The 17,003-nt window shown below is 42.4% G+C and overlaps 1 protein-coding gene across 16 annotated transcripts in view; it reads left to right on the top strand.

Annotated features, from left to right (window-relative positions):
- The window catches only part of ADGRL3 (adhesion G protein-coupled receptor L3), a 493,129-nt gene that overhangs the window by 397,108 nt on the left and 79,018 nt on the right, over window positions 1-17,003 (top strand). For all 16 annotated transcript variants that reach the window (XM_058025189.1, XM_058025176.1, XM_058025182.1 and 13 more), the window contains 2 exons: window positions 1,777-1,962; window positions 4,653-4,691. In XM_058025189.1, coding sequence (XP_057881172.1) covers window positions 1,777-1,962; window positions 4,653-4,691 — 225 coding nt within the window. The remainder of the gene's footprint in view (window positions 1-1,776; window positions 1,963-4,652; window positions 4,692-17,003) is intronic.

Raw genomic sequence — 17,003 nt, 5'->3', positions numbered from 1 at the left:
GTAGATAAGACAATTGAAAATTCATATGAAAAGCACAGCAGAGTTTGCCATTGAGTCTGACAGAGAAGTGGGAACTTCATTTATGTGTCATCCTGTATAATTTCTCCTTGTCCCAGGCATATTCCACATGGATTTGCATTCCAGATCACAGACTGGTAGATAATGAATAAAAGACCAGCAACCTGCAGTGGTATTTTTGTAGTGGGCTGCTGATGAAAAGGAGATGGGGCCAGCTGCCCTGTCCCAAATCCCCATGGAACAGAAGAGGAAAGGGATACCAGATAGGGAGAGCAGAAGAGCAAAAAAGGAGGAAAAGCAGCGAAAAAGTGAGAGTTTCTCAAATAATTACACAGTGAATTTCCCTGCAGGTTTTTTGTGAGTTTTGTGGCTCAGCTAGATGATACAAGTCTTTCAGTAGAAGATTCAGCCAGCCTCTCTGCTGGCTTTTCCCTTCTAGTGGACCTCTGCTTGAGCCTTTTACTCTAGAGTTGGAATGCTTTTACAGGTGCTGAGAGTCGCTAGCCTCATTATCAGTGGCTAGTGTGGCAAGTGATGCCAAGTGATAAATTAGCTCCTGATTATTAAATCAATAAGATGGAAATAGTGAACTTTTTGCTCTGGTTTCTCTGGGTTATGTAATATATTTTTGCTCCTTTTACATGGAACTCTGCTGTGCAGAAGCTGTAACAAAAATCATCCCTTTGCCATTGCATAAAATTCTGGAATCAGAACCTGCTTTTTCTTGATAGGAGAGGCTACTCACATTGTTTTTTTCAAGTGACACAGTAAGCCAGTGGGACAAGCTAATTAAAGCCTTCCTTAGCATGGAAAACCCATGGAAAACAGTGCCTAGTGAGAAGAAATTGTTGAAGCCACTGTAGTTGACTGGGAAAACTGTACTCAAAAAACTATTCATGATCAAACCACGAAGAATCTTGTTGTAGTTGACTTCTTGGGAAATGCTTCTATTCCATCTTCCTTCTTCTTCCTCTTGAGGGGAGTTTAGCCGATTAATGATGTGGGGTTGGAAGGCACTGGAGTGACTTGTCACCGGCAGCCAGGTGGTGAGACATAAACTTTAAAGAATTTAAAGATTTTAGAGGAGCTAAGATTTCAGTTAGAGATAAGCTTTATTGGAGTTAATTAAAAGAAATGGGTAGGCCTTGATGAAGTTAAGAGTTAGTAGTTAACTAATAATTGATTGCTTGTCAACACAATGTTTGGTTAGCTGAGTTTATAAGGAAGAATATAGAAACTGATAAATAACTTTAGGAACATAAGACAATTGTAGGCCTCCTCTGTTCTGAAACCAGATGAAGACAGGGAATGGGACTTCTGCCAAGAGTTCATTTGTCATATTTGCATTGATAAGGTAGAAAGGTCAGAACGAGGAAGACTTCATTTACTTCCTCATTTTGGGACCCTCCCCATGAAAGGGACCACTGACTCATTTTGAGGAACAAACTACGCATGCTTAATAGCTTTTGAACTAATTACCACACGAAGCGGGGAATGGGTTGTATCAAAGTCATGAATATGCATTTGTATTTTGGGTATTCAATACTTGTGTAGATAAAAGGACTCTGTAATCACCTGTAAATGGCGGTGTGTATTTGGGAGCTATCCAGCACGCTGTCCGGCGTTGCAGCAAACATACACTTTCTAGCTTTGAACTGTTAGAGAGTCTTTGTCCATCACAGCTGGATATTGGTACTAGATCAGTATCCATATTTTTTTAATAAATCATGACCTTTCCCTCTGCTTTGTGCCCCGCAGATGCGGTCGGGGGAGATGGCCGCCAACATCGCGCGGGAGCTGGCGGAGCACACCAGGAACCACCTGTACGCCGGGGACATCGCCTACTCCGTGTCTGCCATGGTGCAGCTCGTCAACCTGCTGGACGTGCAGCTCCGCAACCTGACTCCCGGCGGGAAGGACAGCGCCGCACGCAGCCTCAACAAGGTGAGAGCCACGCGGCCTTCCTGGTCACGGCCTGTCACTTAGCCCGAGGAGCGCCTTGACTGCATGGCAGCAGGGTGGTTTCTGTGCCCGCAGTTCAAGAAGAGTTATTAGTTAGTCCCTTTGTCATTTCCAGAAGTGAGTGGAATTGCTATATAGCACTAAAGGTGCCAGGAGTTTCCCAGTTGTGGGAGAAAACATGAGCTGTGGGCTCTGTAAGAACACATTTAAAGCTGAAGGTTTCTTTAGTGAAAGGCCCTCTTCAGCACTGAATCTCATGTAAACACATGGAATAGGACTTACCTAGCATTATCACAATGAATTGTGTGGTCCTGGTTGTCAGGACAAAGAGCAACCGGACCCTGGTATCTATGAGCACGTGGTTTTATTGGCCACCCAGTTAAAAAAAGACACAGAATTTTGTTCTCAGCTGCAGATCAGGCTCTGACAGTTCTGGCATTCATGTAAGCATGAACAGAACTTGGTCCCAGGATTACATGAGGAATAAGTGATCCCAGCTAAACCTGAAATTTTTTAGGTGTTTTATGAAGAAAAATGCTTTTCAGAGATGTAACCTGGTCTTTTTTCTTCTAAGCTATTATTGTAGACTGACGCTGTTTTAAATACAAAGGGCTTCAGGGTTGTTTGAGATTTCAGTCGCATGGGAGCTGAACTCCTGCATCTCATGTGCTTTGCATGTGCTGAGAATTGGGTTATCCTGATGCTTTTAATTAGTGCTGCTTCTAGCCATTTCATAACAACCTAGGTGATAATTGTATTAACTGTTACATCAGCATAACATTATTTGTTATAATCATACCATGGTTTTTTGTTGAAATGATGGTGATGTCTGACAGTATTAGGTAAAGCCAGCAATTAATGTCACTTACTAACAGGTTTCATGGTTTTAGTCTGCTTGTTCTTCTGGGTGCATCCCAGCCACACACAACATTTGCCAATTCAGCTTGCAAGCACATATTTTTCATCTTTGTTTTTATCTCACTTTATGATTTTTGTTTCAGTTACATGAAATGGAGTTGTGTCATGGGGGCAGGAATGAGTTACTGAGGGGAGGGGAAGACTGGGCCAGGCAGAGATCCTCAGCTCTGCTGTCATTTCTGGGGTCCCCACTGCAGGTTTCTCCCCCCTGCCATCCGCTTTGCACAAGCAACACATACAAATCAATTGCATTCCACATTAAAATTCTGGACCACGTGAAGTCCTGCAAAACAGCGATGCGACTCAGTGATCCAAATGACAGGCTCAGTAATTTACTTGCTCTCATTCCCCACTTAATTCTTTAGAAGAGCAACTGCTCTGTGTTCATTTAAGAACGCATGAATTCAACTTGGAAGTAGTATTGGGCAAACAAAAGGCGGCAGAGTTACTGCTCCATTTTCCCCTTCACTGATCAAGAGTATTTAAAAAAAAAATAGGAAAAAAGTAATTTGCAAAGAATTTTGTTTAGTGCTGTTTAGTCAGAAAGAAGAAATAGAGTAAGCACTACCTATTAAATATCCTTTTAATCATTAAAGGAAATGTGCTGGGGATCCGAGAGTAATCACCTGTGCTGTTTTGTACTGGTGGGTTTTTTTACAAGTGATGTAGAATGAATTGAAATAAACTGGCATAATCAGAATTTTTAAAAGATGTCATCTTTCAGGAACCACTTTTCTGTCACTAAAAGCTTTATGCTTTCCAATGGATCAGGCTTAATTAAGGTGATAATTGTTCCATTTCAGACTGGGAAGACCCCTGAGTGGGTATCTGTAATTTTCAGCAAGGCTTTCTTTGATCTCCATTTGTTTCTGTAAAGTCTTCGTACTGGCCAGATTTACCCAGAGGAAGATTTCTACTGTTCCAAATTGATGAATTAGAAATTGAAATTAGGCATTGCATGATACCTGGGTGTATTTTGTTTATTTCAGAGCCTCAAAACTCTCAAGGACAAATTTGGCTCTCAGCTGCACTAATGGGATGGTGCTGCTGTGTGTTGAGAGCACAAGTTGTCCTGAATCTCTGTTGATGTGCAATTTCCAGCCAGGCACATCAGCAAAAACATACCCAGCCAAGCCAGTGGCTCTGAACAGCCTGGTTTTCTGAGCTCTCATTGCAGTGATGCAGATCTCACCAATTCCAGCTCACTGCTGCTGAATGCCTGCTAGGTCTGTCAGGATGGGTCTATGCAGGTCCAGGCTGTATCAGTGTGCAGTCCTGCCCAAGTCTTGCTCCCTAGGGTTGGTCCTGCTCATCTGAAGCTTGGTTTTATTTCACTGTCTGACTGCAGAGCCCATGCTCCTCTTATGCAAATAATCATCAGCCTCATCCTTTCCAGCCTTGTTTGACATGGAAATGTCATGTGTGATCTCCAAGCTGTAAGGAAAACATCATGTCTTGAGTATCTCTACTAGAATTCAGAGTCTTCTACCATCTAACAGCTGCTCTTGCAAAGTTGCCAGTGTGCTTCACTTCACTGAAAAAGGACTAACCCACATTTCTGGAGCCAGTCCTTCCAGTTTTCCACTGCTGACTAACTCACGCTCACTCCTTTAGTTTGGTTGGTTTTTCAGGAGCTGTTTAAGAGAGAAATGAGGGGTTTTTCACAGGCATTTTCTTCTTTATTTTTTCCCCTTGTTCTGTCACTAACTTGTTTTTTCTATTCCGTCTTTAATCTGCTCTCTTTATGGACTCAGCTTCAGAAAAGGGAGCGCTCTTGCAGGGCCTATGTCCAGGTATTTCTTGTGTTTTTAATACACGTGTCCAGTTGTTTGACTGAATGACTGTGAAGTGGGTCTTGTCTCTGTGAATAATCTGATTATTACCACCTTTGTGGCAGCAAGTTCTAAGGTTAAGGTTACAGGATAATAATGTCATTTTTTACCTCACCGATCTGCCCCATTTCTCTCAGACTTGACAAAAATTTCGGACAAAATCTCTGAATCAGAAAGTGAAAAAAAAAACCACAAGAGAGATCTGACAAATTTCATCTGGCCAACTGAATGAACAGGACAGCGTGGAGATGTGCAAGTAAAGAACACAAAATTGCTGCTCACAGAGGTGTCTCCAGACCAATTGGATTTTGCTTACAGCATGTCATTCATGCTACTGCCACCTGCATTTCCTTAGTTTTCCTTCTTCCCCTTATACACTTCTAAATTGAGAACAATTCAAAGTGGCAGCACTAAGCAGGAGAGAGGAGGTAGGATTGTAATGAAATGCAGAGTGTCTTACAGAGAGATTTTGGAAGGAGGAGAGTGCTGCAAACAGTGCATAGGGTGATGAACATAACATCCCATAAAGCTCACCCAGGTCTGGCCTGACTTTCATAGGCTTACATTGTGTTTGATGTGAACAAAGTCAAGCTCCAGCATTCTGGAAAGTTCACACTTGTGGGCTTTTCAGGAGTGGGACCTCAAGTTATCTTATCAATCCTGTCACCTTGCCTTATAGTATTTGCTCCAGTGTTTTGTTGTTTTTTATATAAATCTATTTGTATACTGTAGGACAGTTAATGCTGCTCTAAGAAATGTGAATGTTTTACCTTCTAATCTCTGTCTTGTGCTTGTGAATGTTGATATTGTTCTTATGGGTGGTTGATCATTATTTATATGCATATGTGAAACGTGCATAAATGAATTCTGTGTTTCTGGAGGGGGCTATCTGTACCTGCATTTTCCTGCAAAATTGCACTTCCTACAGTCTGTACTGACTTTATTTTGTGAGCACAAATTTCATTTAGCAAATGGGATTGGATGGTCTGGATTTCTAGGTTGTTAGAAATGAAACAGTACCCCTCTGTGCTGGTAGGCTGTCTTCCCTTTGGAAAATGTCACAAGATAAAGTCACATGTTCCCTTCCATACACATTGATGGATAAAGATGAGTTATGGAGTTACCTATCCCTTATCTGGGATCCCAGAGAAAGCAACTAGCAGGCATTTGATGGAATTTAGGAAAGTTTGCAGTGCAGTGCTCACTCCAAAGCTAGCTGCCTTGTGTACTGGTACCACTGGAAACATGGTGAGGCTGCTTTAACTCTGCACAGTCCTGTTGGGGACATTGTGTGCTACCTGATCCATAGCTGTCCTTTCCCCTGGCTGCACAGGCATTCTCCACAGAGCCAATGCACACTCCTGCTCTTCTGTCTTTTTTCAAACAGTAGCGATTGGTGAGTTTAATACACCCTACAGAAAGCTTGGCCTTGATAGAATAAAGCCTGAATACTCTGCAAAAACTTCAGCTTACCCTTAATTTCAAGGACTCCTTTCCTTTCACTTGGAAAGGTTGCTTGCATGTTTAAGCATTAGTCATGCATCTACTTCTTCAGTAGATAAAAACTGATGAAAGCTCATTGCTTGAGCTGTTAAGTATGGGTATGGACAAATCTGCTATATATATTGAAGAGGACAGTCCTGTAAAAGAGGGCTTGAAGAATGAATTAGATGACCTAATTGAACCTGCTTTGTACTATATGGAGGTAAAGTAACGTATCTCGACATATTTTCATACAGTATGCTTCCAGGTGGAAAATTGTGTGGCTAAAGTCATAGAAAAATCTAGTGAGGGAGAGGTTGTCTGTAGTAGCAATTAGATGTGACTGCAGATAGTCCTGTTACAGGCTACTCATCCTTTACCAGGAAGTGAAATATCTGGGCTCACTGAGGGAATTTAGCAGAGATTTTTCAACAGATCTTAAGTGGTGACCCCCTGGGCTTTGTAAAGTCAGTGGAACATGGGAAGTCACTGGGACATGTGGCGTTGATGGCAGAGCAATAGAGTGTTCAACTTTGCTGGCATGATCTCCTCATGCTGATCCCATCACTGTGAAGAGCATCCCTGGCTGAATTTGGCTCAGAGGACTGGAAGTGAACCTTCAATTCTGTGCTCCCTAGACAAAGGAAGGTGCACTATGAAGTTTATGCAGGAGATGTCCAGGAACTGTGAATATCAAAAGTGCCATTGAGGAAAGGTATTTTTTTGGAAGGAGGAGGGTGACCTGAGAAGATAATAATTGCTAAAATCAGTCTTACTGTTTTCATTGAGCTAACCAATTTAGGTAGCCAGGACAGAGCCCCTGTAACGATTGATGTGTAAAGTCCTCTTAAGCTCAAAATAAATTACTATAAATAAATATGCAAAGTGGATGGAGAAATTTTGCAAGTTATTCAAACATAAAACTGGGAATGCATTATCAGATTATCACCTCATCTCTTTGGGTGCCTTTAAAACAAACATGGATTTAATTTGTTCACTTTCACAGTATTTGTTGAGTTAAAAGCTCAGGGATTTTATTGACTGCAGATAGAGGTTACAAATGCTGCTTCTTGAGTTTCACATGTGGTAAATTATCTGTTTTAGTCTCAAAAATCCAGCAAGAACCAACTCAGCCGGTGGCATGATGAATATGTATTAATACAATGACTGGACAGTTGCTGGAAGATTTTTCAGTCATGGTGATAGCAAGAAACTGCTAAGTGAGTTTTAATTGGTGATACTAATGAACAGTCAGCTGAGACTGAGCTGAGCAAGGTGTATAAAAAGGTGGCAGAGTGGCCTCAGCAAGGTGCTCCTTTGGCAAAGAGGTTGGCCTTCTAGAGAGCAGAGATCTACATCTCCTCTGCCCACCTTTCTGAAGTTCTTGCACTCAGTTTTGGGAAGGGGATGGAAAAGTCATCATGTGGGAGAATGAATCACAATAGGTGATGCATTTGATTAGCATGGCTTGGTTTGGTGGCTGGTCTGTGATATAAGCTGGTATGAATTTCCTTCAGTTTTTTCAGAATTGATGTTTGTTCATTTTCCAAAAGTTGTTGTACTTAAACTGAAGCACTGGAGTTGTAGAAAACAAATCACTTGACTTTTGGGGATTGTGAAACTGGGTTTGGTGTCACAGATTTTTTTCATGCCCCTCAGTAAGTGTCATGTGCTCAGTATTTCTCAGGTCCCCAGCATAAAATGCCATGGATGCAATTCCCCTGTCCTCTAGGAACAGAGGTGGGGTAGTAAAAAGAAAAAAAAAAGGCTAAGTACTCACATAATGTAGTAAGTGAGGCTGTATTAAAACAGAAAACTTAAACATGGGGAAAAAATTAGAGAATTTTGCTGATTTAGTAGCTGGAAACACAGGTTTTATTAAAGGCTCATACCACACCCGTGCTTGCAGTCTCTTTATCATGTTCATGCATCTGATTGCAAATCTGGGCTCACCTGCTTGCTTCACCTGGATTTGTGGGCTGCAGCTCTGGGGCATCAGGAGGCCAATGAATTTCCCTGCAGTGCCAAAGCAGAGGCCTCCTCCCTGTGAAATTGCATGCTGTGTTTGGGATTAGCATCTTGGAAGACAAAAACTTCACAGGGTTCCCATTCTTTTGGTTTCTTTTATAAAGTCAGTATGAGTGGTTTTACAGCCAGAGGCTGGTGAATACAACAGATAGTGTGAATGGCAGCTTTGTGGAAAGGGTGGAAGGAGGCAGTAGAGGGTTGCTTCTTGCAGCATCTTCCTCGTCTAATGGAGTTGGCTGCTCTTGGTTCCTGCCATCCTCTGAGCTGCCCTGTAAGTCAGCTTGCCCACTTCTGTAGCTCTGCACTGGTCTGGATAGCAAATGGCAATGATGGAGGTGCCACCTGCCCCTTGGTAATTACAAGAGCTTCTGGGTGTGGTGTCATCAGAGCCACACATGAAGCCACAGTGCTGAGAGGATGGCAGGCTCCTGGTAGCAGACAGTGGCAGGAGGTTGCAGAGTTGTCCTTCTGGTTCTCCTGGAAGTTTTCTGAACACTTCTTGTTTGAAACATGTGCTGTTTGAATTGCTGCACTAAGCAAAATTTGAAAGGCTTTCCTCAGAGAATTCAAGGCATTAGGTTTAGACCTGAGCAGAAGAGACTTTATTTTTTTTTTCTTTGCTAACCTAGTAGTTCTCATCAGATAAAAGGTGCATCTGGGACTTAGCCAGTACTATTTAAAGTGGATTAATTCTGTTTGTCCTACTTCTCTCTTGCTTGCATGATTGGTCGCAACTTCCATGAAGACTAAACGAAAGAAACTTGCAACTCTGAGAGGGAGCACAAATTGAATTATGCCGTGTTTCCTTGCGTTCTGGTTGCCCCTCTGACAAGAAAGACTCTAACCTCCATTTGTATAAAAAAAGAGGCAAATTAATGAAGGTTTTCAAGTTCCTTGTTTGGTCACTTAATTGGCTGTATGACAGAGAGCTCTGCAGTGTGTGTCAAACAACTCTGAGAGTTCTCTGATGATTTGTGCATTGCTTGACTCCTGATGCTATTCTGCGCAGCCTGTCAGGCGAGGTATCGTTGTTAAAGTGGCTGGAATAAATTGGCTAGCAGTGAGCATACAATGTTGTATATTAACTATAGCTACAGGGAGTACTTTTAGCTGCTTTTTCAAGAGATCGAGATGTTTGCCCATCAGCATCAAAGTGCCTAAAACTTTCATTTAATATAATTAAAAGGACATCTGAAAGAAGTGTGACTCACGGTGAGGTTCAGTGGTTTGGTAGTCCTTTGTTAAAACTCTGTGAACTTAATATACTTCACAGCTTGAGAAACCTGCACTTGATTTGTGTCAGCAAGAGTGAAACTAGAAATCCTCACCCTGCATGTTTCTGCTGCAGTGAGCCTGTTGTTAAGGGAGAGGAGGATCAAAGCAGCAGCCTTGAGTTTGTGACCAGACTCCAAAATTCATTGCATAAATGTTAAAAAGGAAGGTGATCCCATGTTCATCCACCTACAACTCAGCTACACCTATGGTTAGGTTCTCACACGGCAAAACTGAGAAAAAAAAATCTAGTGTTTTCTATGTTGCTCTGTGCTTACTCTCTGCTTGAGTCTGAGTCACTCCTGGTATCTGGTGTCCGTGGTAAAAAGTCTGAATGTAAATTGGCACAGGGAGCAGCGGGAGATGTCCCTTTGATTTGAACCGCTGGAGGAAAGGATGAGCCTCACAGACTCCCCAGGAGTTTTCTTGAAGGCTGTGGATATCCTGTCAGAGGCATTTTCCTTTCTTGCAACAGCCTTGCTTGCTTCCCTAGTGTAATTACTCTAGCAGTTGCCTGTATGGTTTCAAATCCCAAACAGTAGGGCAGCAAATACAGATGATTCATAAATGCAGTTCTCAGCTTATTCTGCGGGGAAGATCTCATTAGATGAAATAGATCGTATGTTATTTCCTTCTTCCCAATCAATTCCTTTTATGTCAGTTCTACGGATGCCTTCTGACCTTAAAATATTCTTCCTCGTATAGTAAGTAAAGCAAAACCATAACCTGTAATTTGTAACCTTGTTCTCTTTCTCATATTGCCTATTATTTTTTGCATGCTCCCATTAGGAGATTATTGGTAGTTCAAGGCCAAGATTGCAAACCTTGCATACCTAGTAATAGACCATTAATTCCATAGTTAAGCATTTTGTAGATGGCCTAATTTTAATAAAGGTCAGTGCCTTTCTTCTCACTACAGTGAGTTCTCAGCACTGCTGGAATTCAGGCCATTTCCGAGTCAGTACAGTTCCTGTAGCCACAGCAAAAACATTTTCTGTGTAGTTGAAGAGAGAGGGTTGCATGCTTTTTCTTGGGAGCCTTTGCTCTCAATTTGTGGAGCAATTTTAGAAATTCTTCTGCGTGGTCATGGGAAGTTCTCTTGTTGCCAATCACCACTCTGGTGCCAGATGTAGGCTGGTGCTTCTGGCTTAGTTTTAAAGGCAGTAACAAAGATTAGCAGTAGATATTCTAATGATTTATTTATTTTCAAGCACTCACTGTGGCTGAGCTCCTTTCAGTCTAAATATGTTTGTCCATTCCACTGAATGTTACAACAGTTTTGTGATGACAGTGTTGCTTTTTAAAAAACGTTAGACAGTGGCTGGGCTTCCCTGTAAGAAATTGTCTCCATTGAGCTTACTGATGCTTTGACCAGAGACAAATTTTGATTTTGAATTAAAAGAATAAATGTCAAGGAAAAAACTCATCCAAGAGTGAAGAGCCTTGTCAGACAGATTTGAAGGCACTTTTCAGCTAAGAAGTAGGATTTAAAGCCATCATGTAGCCAAATGACATTTTCCTTGTTTAGAAAGCTTGAAGAAGTGACATGTGCATCTCTTTTTGTCCTGAAGTCCCACACAGTGGATGAGTGTAATCTTTTGATTGATTAACCCTGTGTAGTGGGATTGAGGTGCTGTTCATTTGCCACTCCAAAAAGACATGTTATTTCCTCAATTGGTCCCTCTCAATGCAATAACCTTTCCAGAAGTATTTGTGTCCCCACATCCATACTTTGATGCTGGTCCTCTCCTTCTACTGTACCAGGTACATTCAGAGTTAAAGGGAGTTTCTCTTGTACTGGTGCTTTTTCTGGCCAGAGGCAAGAGTCAAACAAGTTCCAGCAGAACTTGCTGGCAGAATTTGTGGTCAATGGCATTGATTGTGCCTTTAACTCAATTAGTTTGGAGGCTTGCAAATATTGATAGCTTGAGGAAAGGGTTTGTTTTAGCACTGGGTGTTTAATACGAATACAGAGCAAAACCAGCTATTCTTGAGCAAGGAGACAAGTAAGTTTTTTCAAGTACCACTGCTTTCCAGTCAGGAAAAAGGAAAAAAGAGCATAACGTTGTGATCATTGTACCATATCAACATTTCAGTGCATCTGCTCTCTGATGGGTTTTTCATTTTCACTGTGAAGTGTGGGCCTGAAAGGAGTTTTGTGCTTTTTTTCTCTGCTGATTTGCCACAAAACCTCAAGCTGTTATAAAAAGTGGGTGAGTTACGTGTTTGCATTTTTCAGATAAAGACAACGCATTTGTTTTGGAGCTCTGTGGGGAGACCTCAGGCAGGACCAGAAACTCAGGCCTTAAGCATGGCCTGAGGCTGTGCCTGTGTGATTGCACTCTGCAGGTTGAGCACCGCTGTTTTCAGGAAGAGTGAACAAATCTCTTTATGTAAGTCTGTGCTGGCAAACACCTTTGGCACAGGGGTACCAAAGCACTGCTTGCTTCATGCACCAGCCACGATTTTAGCCTGCCTATGCAAAGCCACGTGGCTGCAGCTCCTTATATCCTAATTTTTGAAAGTGTGCTGCATGAGATATTCCTGTGAGATCAAGGAAGCGTCAGCGGTATGAGGCAGGGCTTTACAGGTTATAAAATCCAGATGTTTTAATTAGAGATGTCATTGCAAAAGTGATGCTTTATTGCCCTGTGCCACTGTCTTATTCTCCCAAAGCTGCTGTAGGAGTTAAGTCCTTGATGTAAGTTTCATGCTAAATAAAGTGTGTTCAGTCTCTTCTTAAGGAGATGCTCCTTTGTAAGGAAGGACAAACTGCATATTTGAAAACTACTCAACAGAAGGATTCAACCAATATTCCCTGTAGGACCTGCTGGTATTCACTTGCCATAAAGCAGTATTTTCTCCAGCTGTAGGTTTGTTGAGATTTTTGATCTTCCATCAGCTGCTCAGCAAGAGGCCAAAATGAACAAAAAAGGTTTAAAGTGATCCTAACTCTAGAAAAGCTGCTGGTTTTCTAAGGTTAGGGCTGCTGTACTTAAGCACCATGGCACATTGCAGTCTAGTGCCAAATTTGGCAATGATCTGAGTACCTCTAACATCTCTGAGTGGTTTTCAGTGTTGAGTCTCAGTTAAAGAGAGATTTTACATTGCAAAATTCTTTTTAATCAAAGAGTGGTGTCTTGGATGTTGGTACAGTGAGAGAAAATTAAACAGATGTGGTATCATTGGATATATACAGAGTTCAAACCTCCTAGGTTTTAACTGTGTGCCACATAACCAGGTACTCTCACCAGAAAGAGAAGAGGAGAGGAGAGGAGAGGAGAGGAGAGGAGAGGAGAGGAGAGGAGAGGAGAGGAGAGGAGAGGAGAGGAGAGGAGAGGAGAGGAGAGGAGAGGAGAGGAGAGGAGAGGAGAGGAGAGGAGAGGAGAGGAGAGGAGAGGAGAGGAGAGGAGAGGAGAGGAGAGGAGAGGAGAGGAGAGGAGAGGAGAGGAGAGGAGAGGAGAGGAGAGGAGAGGAGAGGAGAGGAGAGGAGAGGAGAGGAGAGGAGAGGAGAGGAGAGGAGAGGAGAGGAGAGGAGAGGAGAGGAGAGGAGAGGAGAGGAGAGGAGAGGAGAGGAGGAAGAATAAATGAACAAGCAAAATTCAGTTTAATGAAATGTAGCAGCTGTCACAAAGGAAATCAATGGGGATACGTACAACTGGCCTTTTAGTAATGCATAATTACTGTAAGGCTTCTAATTAATTTCCTTTTTACAATGCATCTTTTAATACCAATTTGTAAGTGTCTAAGAAGGAAGGTTTACATTTTGATTCTTCTTTGTAACCTTAGGATAGAACCAAGAAACCATGAGCACATGCCTTTTTGGGAAAAACCTCTGTCTGCAATTTATTAACATTTATTTGCATTGAACATACAGTCTGTGGTTCTATATAAGCACATAATGAAAGGCATCACCATCATGGGATTTGTCTTCTGTGCTCAGCAGGGTCTTGCTCTTCTCTTGATGTCCAGTTGCAGTCACTGCTGGGGAAATGAAAGGTCCACTGTGTCTAAAATTCAGTGACCCAGGATGGTTGCTCTTTACAGGCTGGTAATTAGAGGGTTTGGCTTTGCATGTGTAGATACCCTGACATCACAGAGAGCATAAAGCTGTGCTGTGTATCTCAGCACAGAAAGATGGAAACTCTGCCCTCTTGGCTCCCTTCTGCCATGCTCTTCTTCCCTCATTTGATCTTAGCCTACAAACAAGCAAGCTGTGCTTTATGAAAGCTTTCTCTTGATCTAATTTGAGTTACTTTTGTCCTTCTCCTGGTGCATCTGTGTGCGTGTGCTGTCTACTCTAAGTCCAAGTAATCACAGCATTGGTTTGGTGCTGTGCTGTGTGTGGTGTTGAGGTATGTTTGAGCTCCAAGCCCCACATTTTTATTTTGCAAGAAGCTCAGATGAGTTGCATTTGGAAGAGGGATGAGGCAGAGGAAGAGCAGAAAACCACGGGAGATGTAATTCTTTAGCTTGGGAAGCAAGGACAGGGTCTTCAATCAAGGTCACGCAGCATCCTGTAACAGATGTTTGCTTCTTTATGGATGGGTTTGGTCTCTTGTGGTTTTGTGTGAAATGGAGATAATTCTTGAGGTAGTTTCTTCTCTTTTCAATGGGGAAAGAGAAACTGGACAGTATCTGGGCTCCCTACTTGGCTGCACATTAAATGCTAGAAGTGGGGTGAGATGAAACTAGGTCAGAACTTTCCCTCTGAAAGTCCCACCTTTATCAGGATCCCCAGGGATCTCAGGTAAAACCTATCAAGCCATCAGCTCCCAAGCACTCCTATCCCATGCCTTCTGCATTTGGAAGGTTCTCTCTCAGGGCTAAACCTCCTCCAGCTGGTCACTGAGAGGTTTTCCTGGAAGTTTGGCACAGCTGTTTCTTCTATGCTGGAGCTTCATCAGACCGCAGAGTCAATGGACCAGGTGCCAAACCCTTGTAAATCACAAAGGCCCAGCTTAAATGTAAAGACACAGGCCTATCCTTGTCATGTGTGCCTGCTTTCCCACAACTCCCACTCCCCTGCCCAACTTTTCCCAGTTGGCATCTCTGTCTCACAAGGCACTGTTGCTATAACAGCTGTTTTGTTTCATTTAAACACCTACCTCAGCTCCTGTCCAAAATGCAAACATTTCATTAGCACCTCATCTCCTTGGCTTCAGCCCACAGCACTCGGCCATAATGAAGTGCTGCACTCAGAAATATAATGTGGGGAACACTTGATTAATGCACTGAGACAGGTGAGGGGAATGACCCTCTGGGAAAAGCTGGGGACTAAATTAATCTCGGATGTAATGCCAACAAAGACAGTCTACCAGCTTTGCTCAGATGCATGGCAAGGATGTGACCCAAAGTCCTTGGAAATCTTCCTGGAGCTTTTGTGTTTGACCCCAGACCCAAAGTGATGTGAAGTGGCTGGTTTCAGGTTATCACTTCCAGAGGATGGATGCTCAGCATTGTGTGGGGAGAGCACATGGTGCAGGAAGCGGCACATTAGGCTTAATTGGTGTTCTCTCTCAAACTTGCATGCACACATATGTGCACATGTAAAACAAAAAAACCTAATGCATTAGATAAAATAGTTTTTTCTGAGGTAAGGTCTTTGCAGCAGATGTTTCACTGTAATGCAAATATTTCAGCATCTGTTTCATATTCTGATGAATAGACATTACCTTTCTGTCCAGAGCCAGGAGCTGGATCTGCTACAAAGACATTTTCCACCATTCAGATATTGATAAAAGTGTGCAGGATGTTGTTTTAGCAGAGAATTTAAGACAATGGTAGGAGCTGAGCTAAATGGAGGTAAGGCAAATTGTGTGATAACATTGAAAGGGGAGAAAAATCCTCATTTTCTGCTTTCCAGGAATAAAAGGTCTTTACACCATGTTGTGTAGAAGCTGCACCACAAAATAATCAAGCTTTTTGGTCACTGGGAAAGAACACCACCTTTTTTTTGCCTGTGAAGAGATAAGCTACCATAATATACTACAGAATTTTATTAAGAGCTGCAGAGATCAGGCTTCCAAACTCTAAAACACAGAAAAATATCAGATTTAAATGCTATGGATTTTTCTATTTCTTCTTGACTACTAATTTTAACCTGCTTGTTGCAAGTGCATAGCAAATGTGTTAAGATAATTTTTAGACTATTCAGGAAAATCAGTTTAATAATCAGTTTAAAAAATTGCTTTATGCTTATCAAGTTCCACTTAAGACCAAATGAGTGTGTTGTTCTGTTTATGGTATAGGAGAGGTTTGGCATAAGAACAAATGAGTTAATTGACCATGAATAAATGTAACAGTGAAAGTAGAAGCTTTGTGCTGTCAGAGGAGCCCAATTATGGTGCAATCTCCCAACAGGAAACCTGATGGTGTGAGAAACCTTCCATACTCAAAGAAGGTACATTTGCTGGGATTAAAAGCACCAATAGTGGCAGTTCTAGCTGCCTTTTTTCTCCTCGAACCTTTCTGTAATTGAAATGCTTGTTAAGGTCATGTGGATATAGCAATAAATTCTAGTTTGATGTGATCATATCCTCCCGTTGCTCATTTGCACCTGACCATGACTGGTGAGTGAGTCAGGATTCTCTGTGCCATGTGTTGCCATTGTAGCCCTCCTCCTGAGGGCTCTGATGGAGAATGGTCTGTGCCACAGCTTCTTTCCACCCATGGGTTTAGCAACAGTATCAGGAATAAATAATGAAGTATTCCCGTGACAGTGAGCCCATGGGGCACACTTTAGGCTTGGAAAATGCTGAAGTCCCATGGGACTGTCATCAGCTTGCAGAGCAGAGGTGTGGGTTTGATGCCTATGTGCTCAGCATAAAGAAAATCATTACAAACAGCAATTGAATGGGAGGTTGATTTCTGCAGTCAGCCTTAGCTGGCCATGGAGGTGTTTCTCTGTGGGGTAGGCCTGCCTGGTGACTAGACCCTAACCAGCTGAAGAAAGCATGATCAAAGTAGCTTATTTTTTATCCTTTTCCTCTGCACAATCATTTCTATCAACTGGTACAGCTGGTCTCATTAAAAAATGTTCACTGAAAAGGGGTTGAGTCAGCTATGGTTAGTAAGGAAGCAGAGAACTTAGGTGGAGAAAAGCCTTTGGTTTGGGTAAATTCTACTGCAGTAATTTTGCAGTTATGAGACCAGTGCAGTTTTGTGTGATCCTGTGTGTGCATCCAGATTAACCTGTGGGAAGTTATCCATGGGAGAGCTCTTTGTGTGGCAGCCCAGGGCAGAAGGTGCACTGTAGGAGGGACTGAAGCAGTTTCCGCAGGGCTGGCTCCTTCCTGAATGCAGTGATTTGAGATGTAGTGTCTTATCTAAATCTCTACGGGCACCTGCTGCTGCTGCTCTGGATGAAGTGCTGTAACTCAGCTATCTCTGTGTCTTCATGGCTGCCTGCCAGAGGTTTTGTGCTGGGAAATATTTGAGGGAGCGTAGCCTTTGCAGATACCAAACACCTTCCTGGCGTGCCCCAGCCCT

The sequence above is a fragment of the Melospiza georgiana genome, chromosome 5 (genome assembly GCF_028018845.1).
Source record: "Melospiza georgiana isolate bMelGeo1 chromosome 5, bMelGeo1.pri, whole genome shotgun sequence".
Classification (NCBI taxonomy): Eukaryota; Metazoa; Chordata; class Aves; order Passeriformes; family Passerellidae; genus Melospiza; species Melospiza georgiana.
Note: the sequence above shows the minus strand (reverse complement) of the source record. Positions and strands in the feature narration are given on the sequence as shown.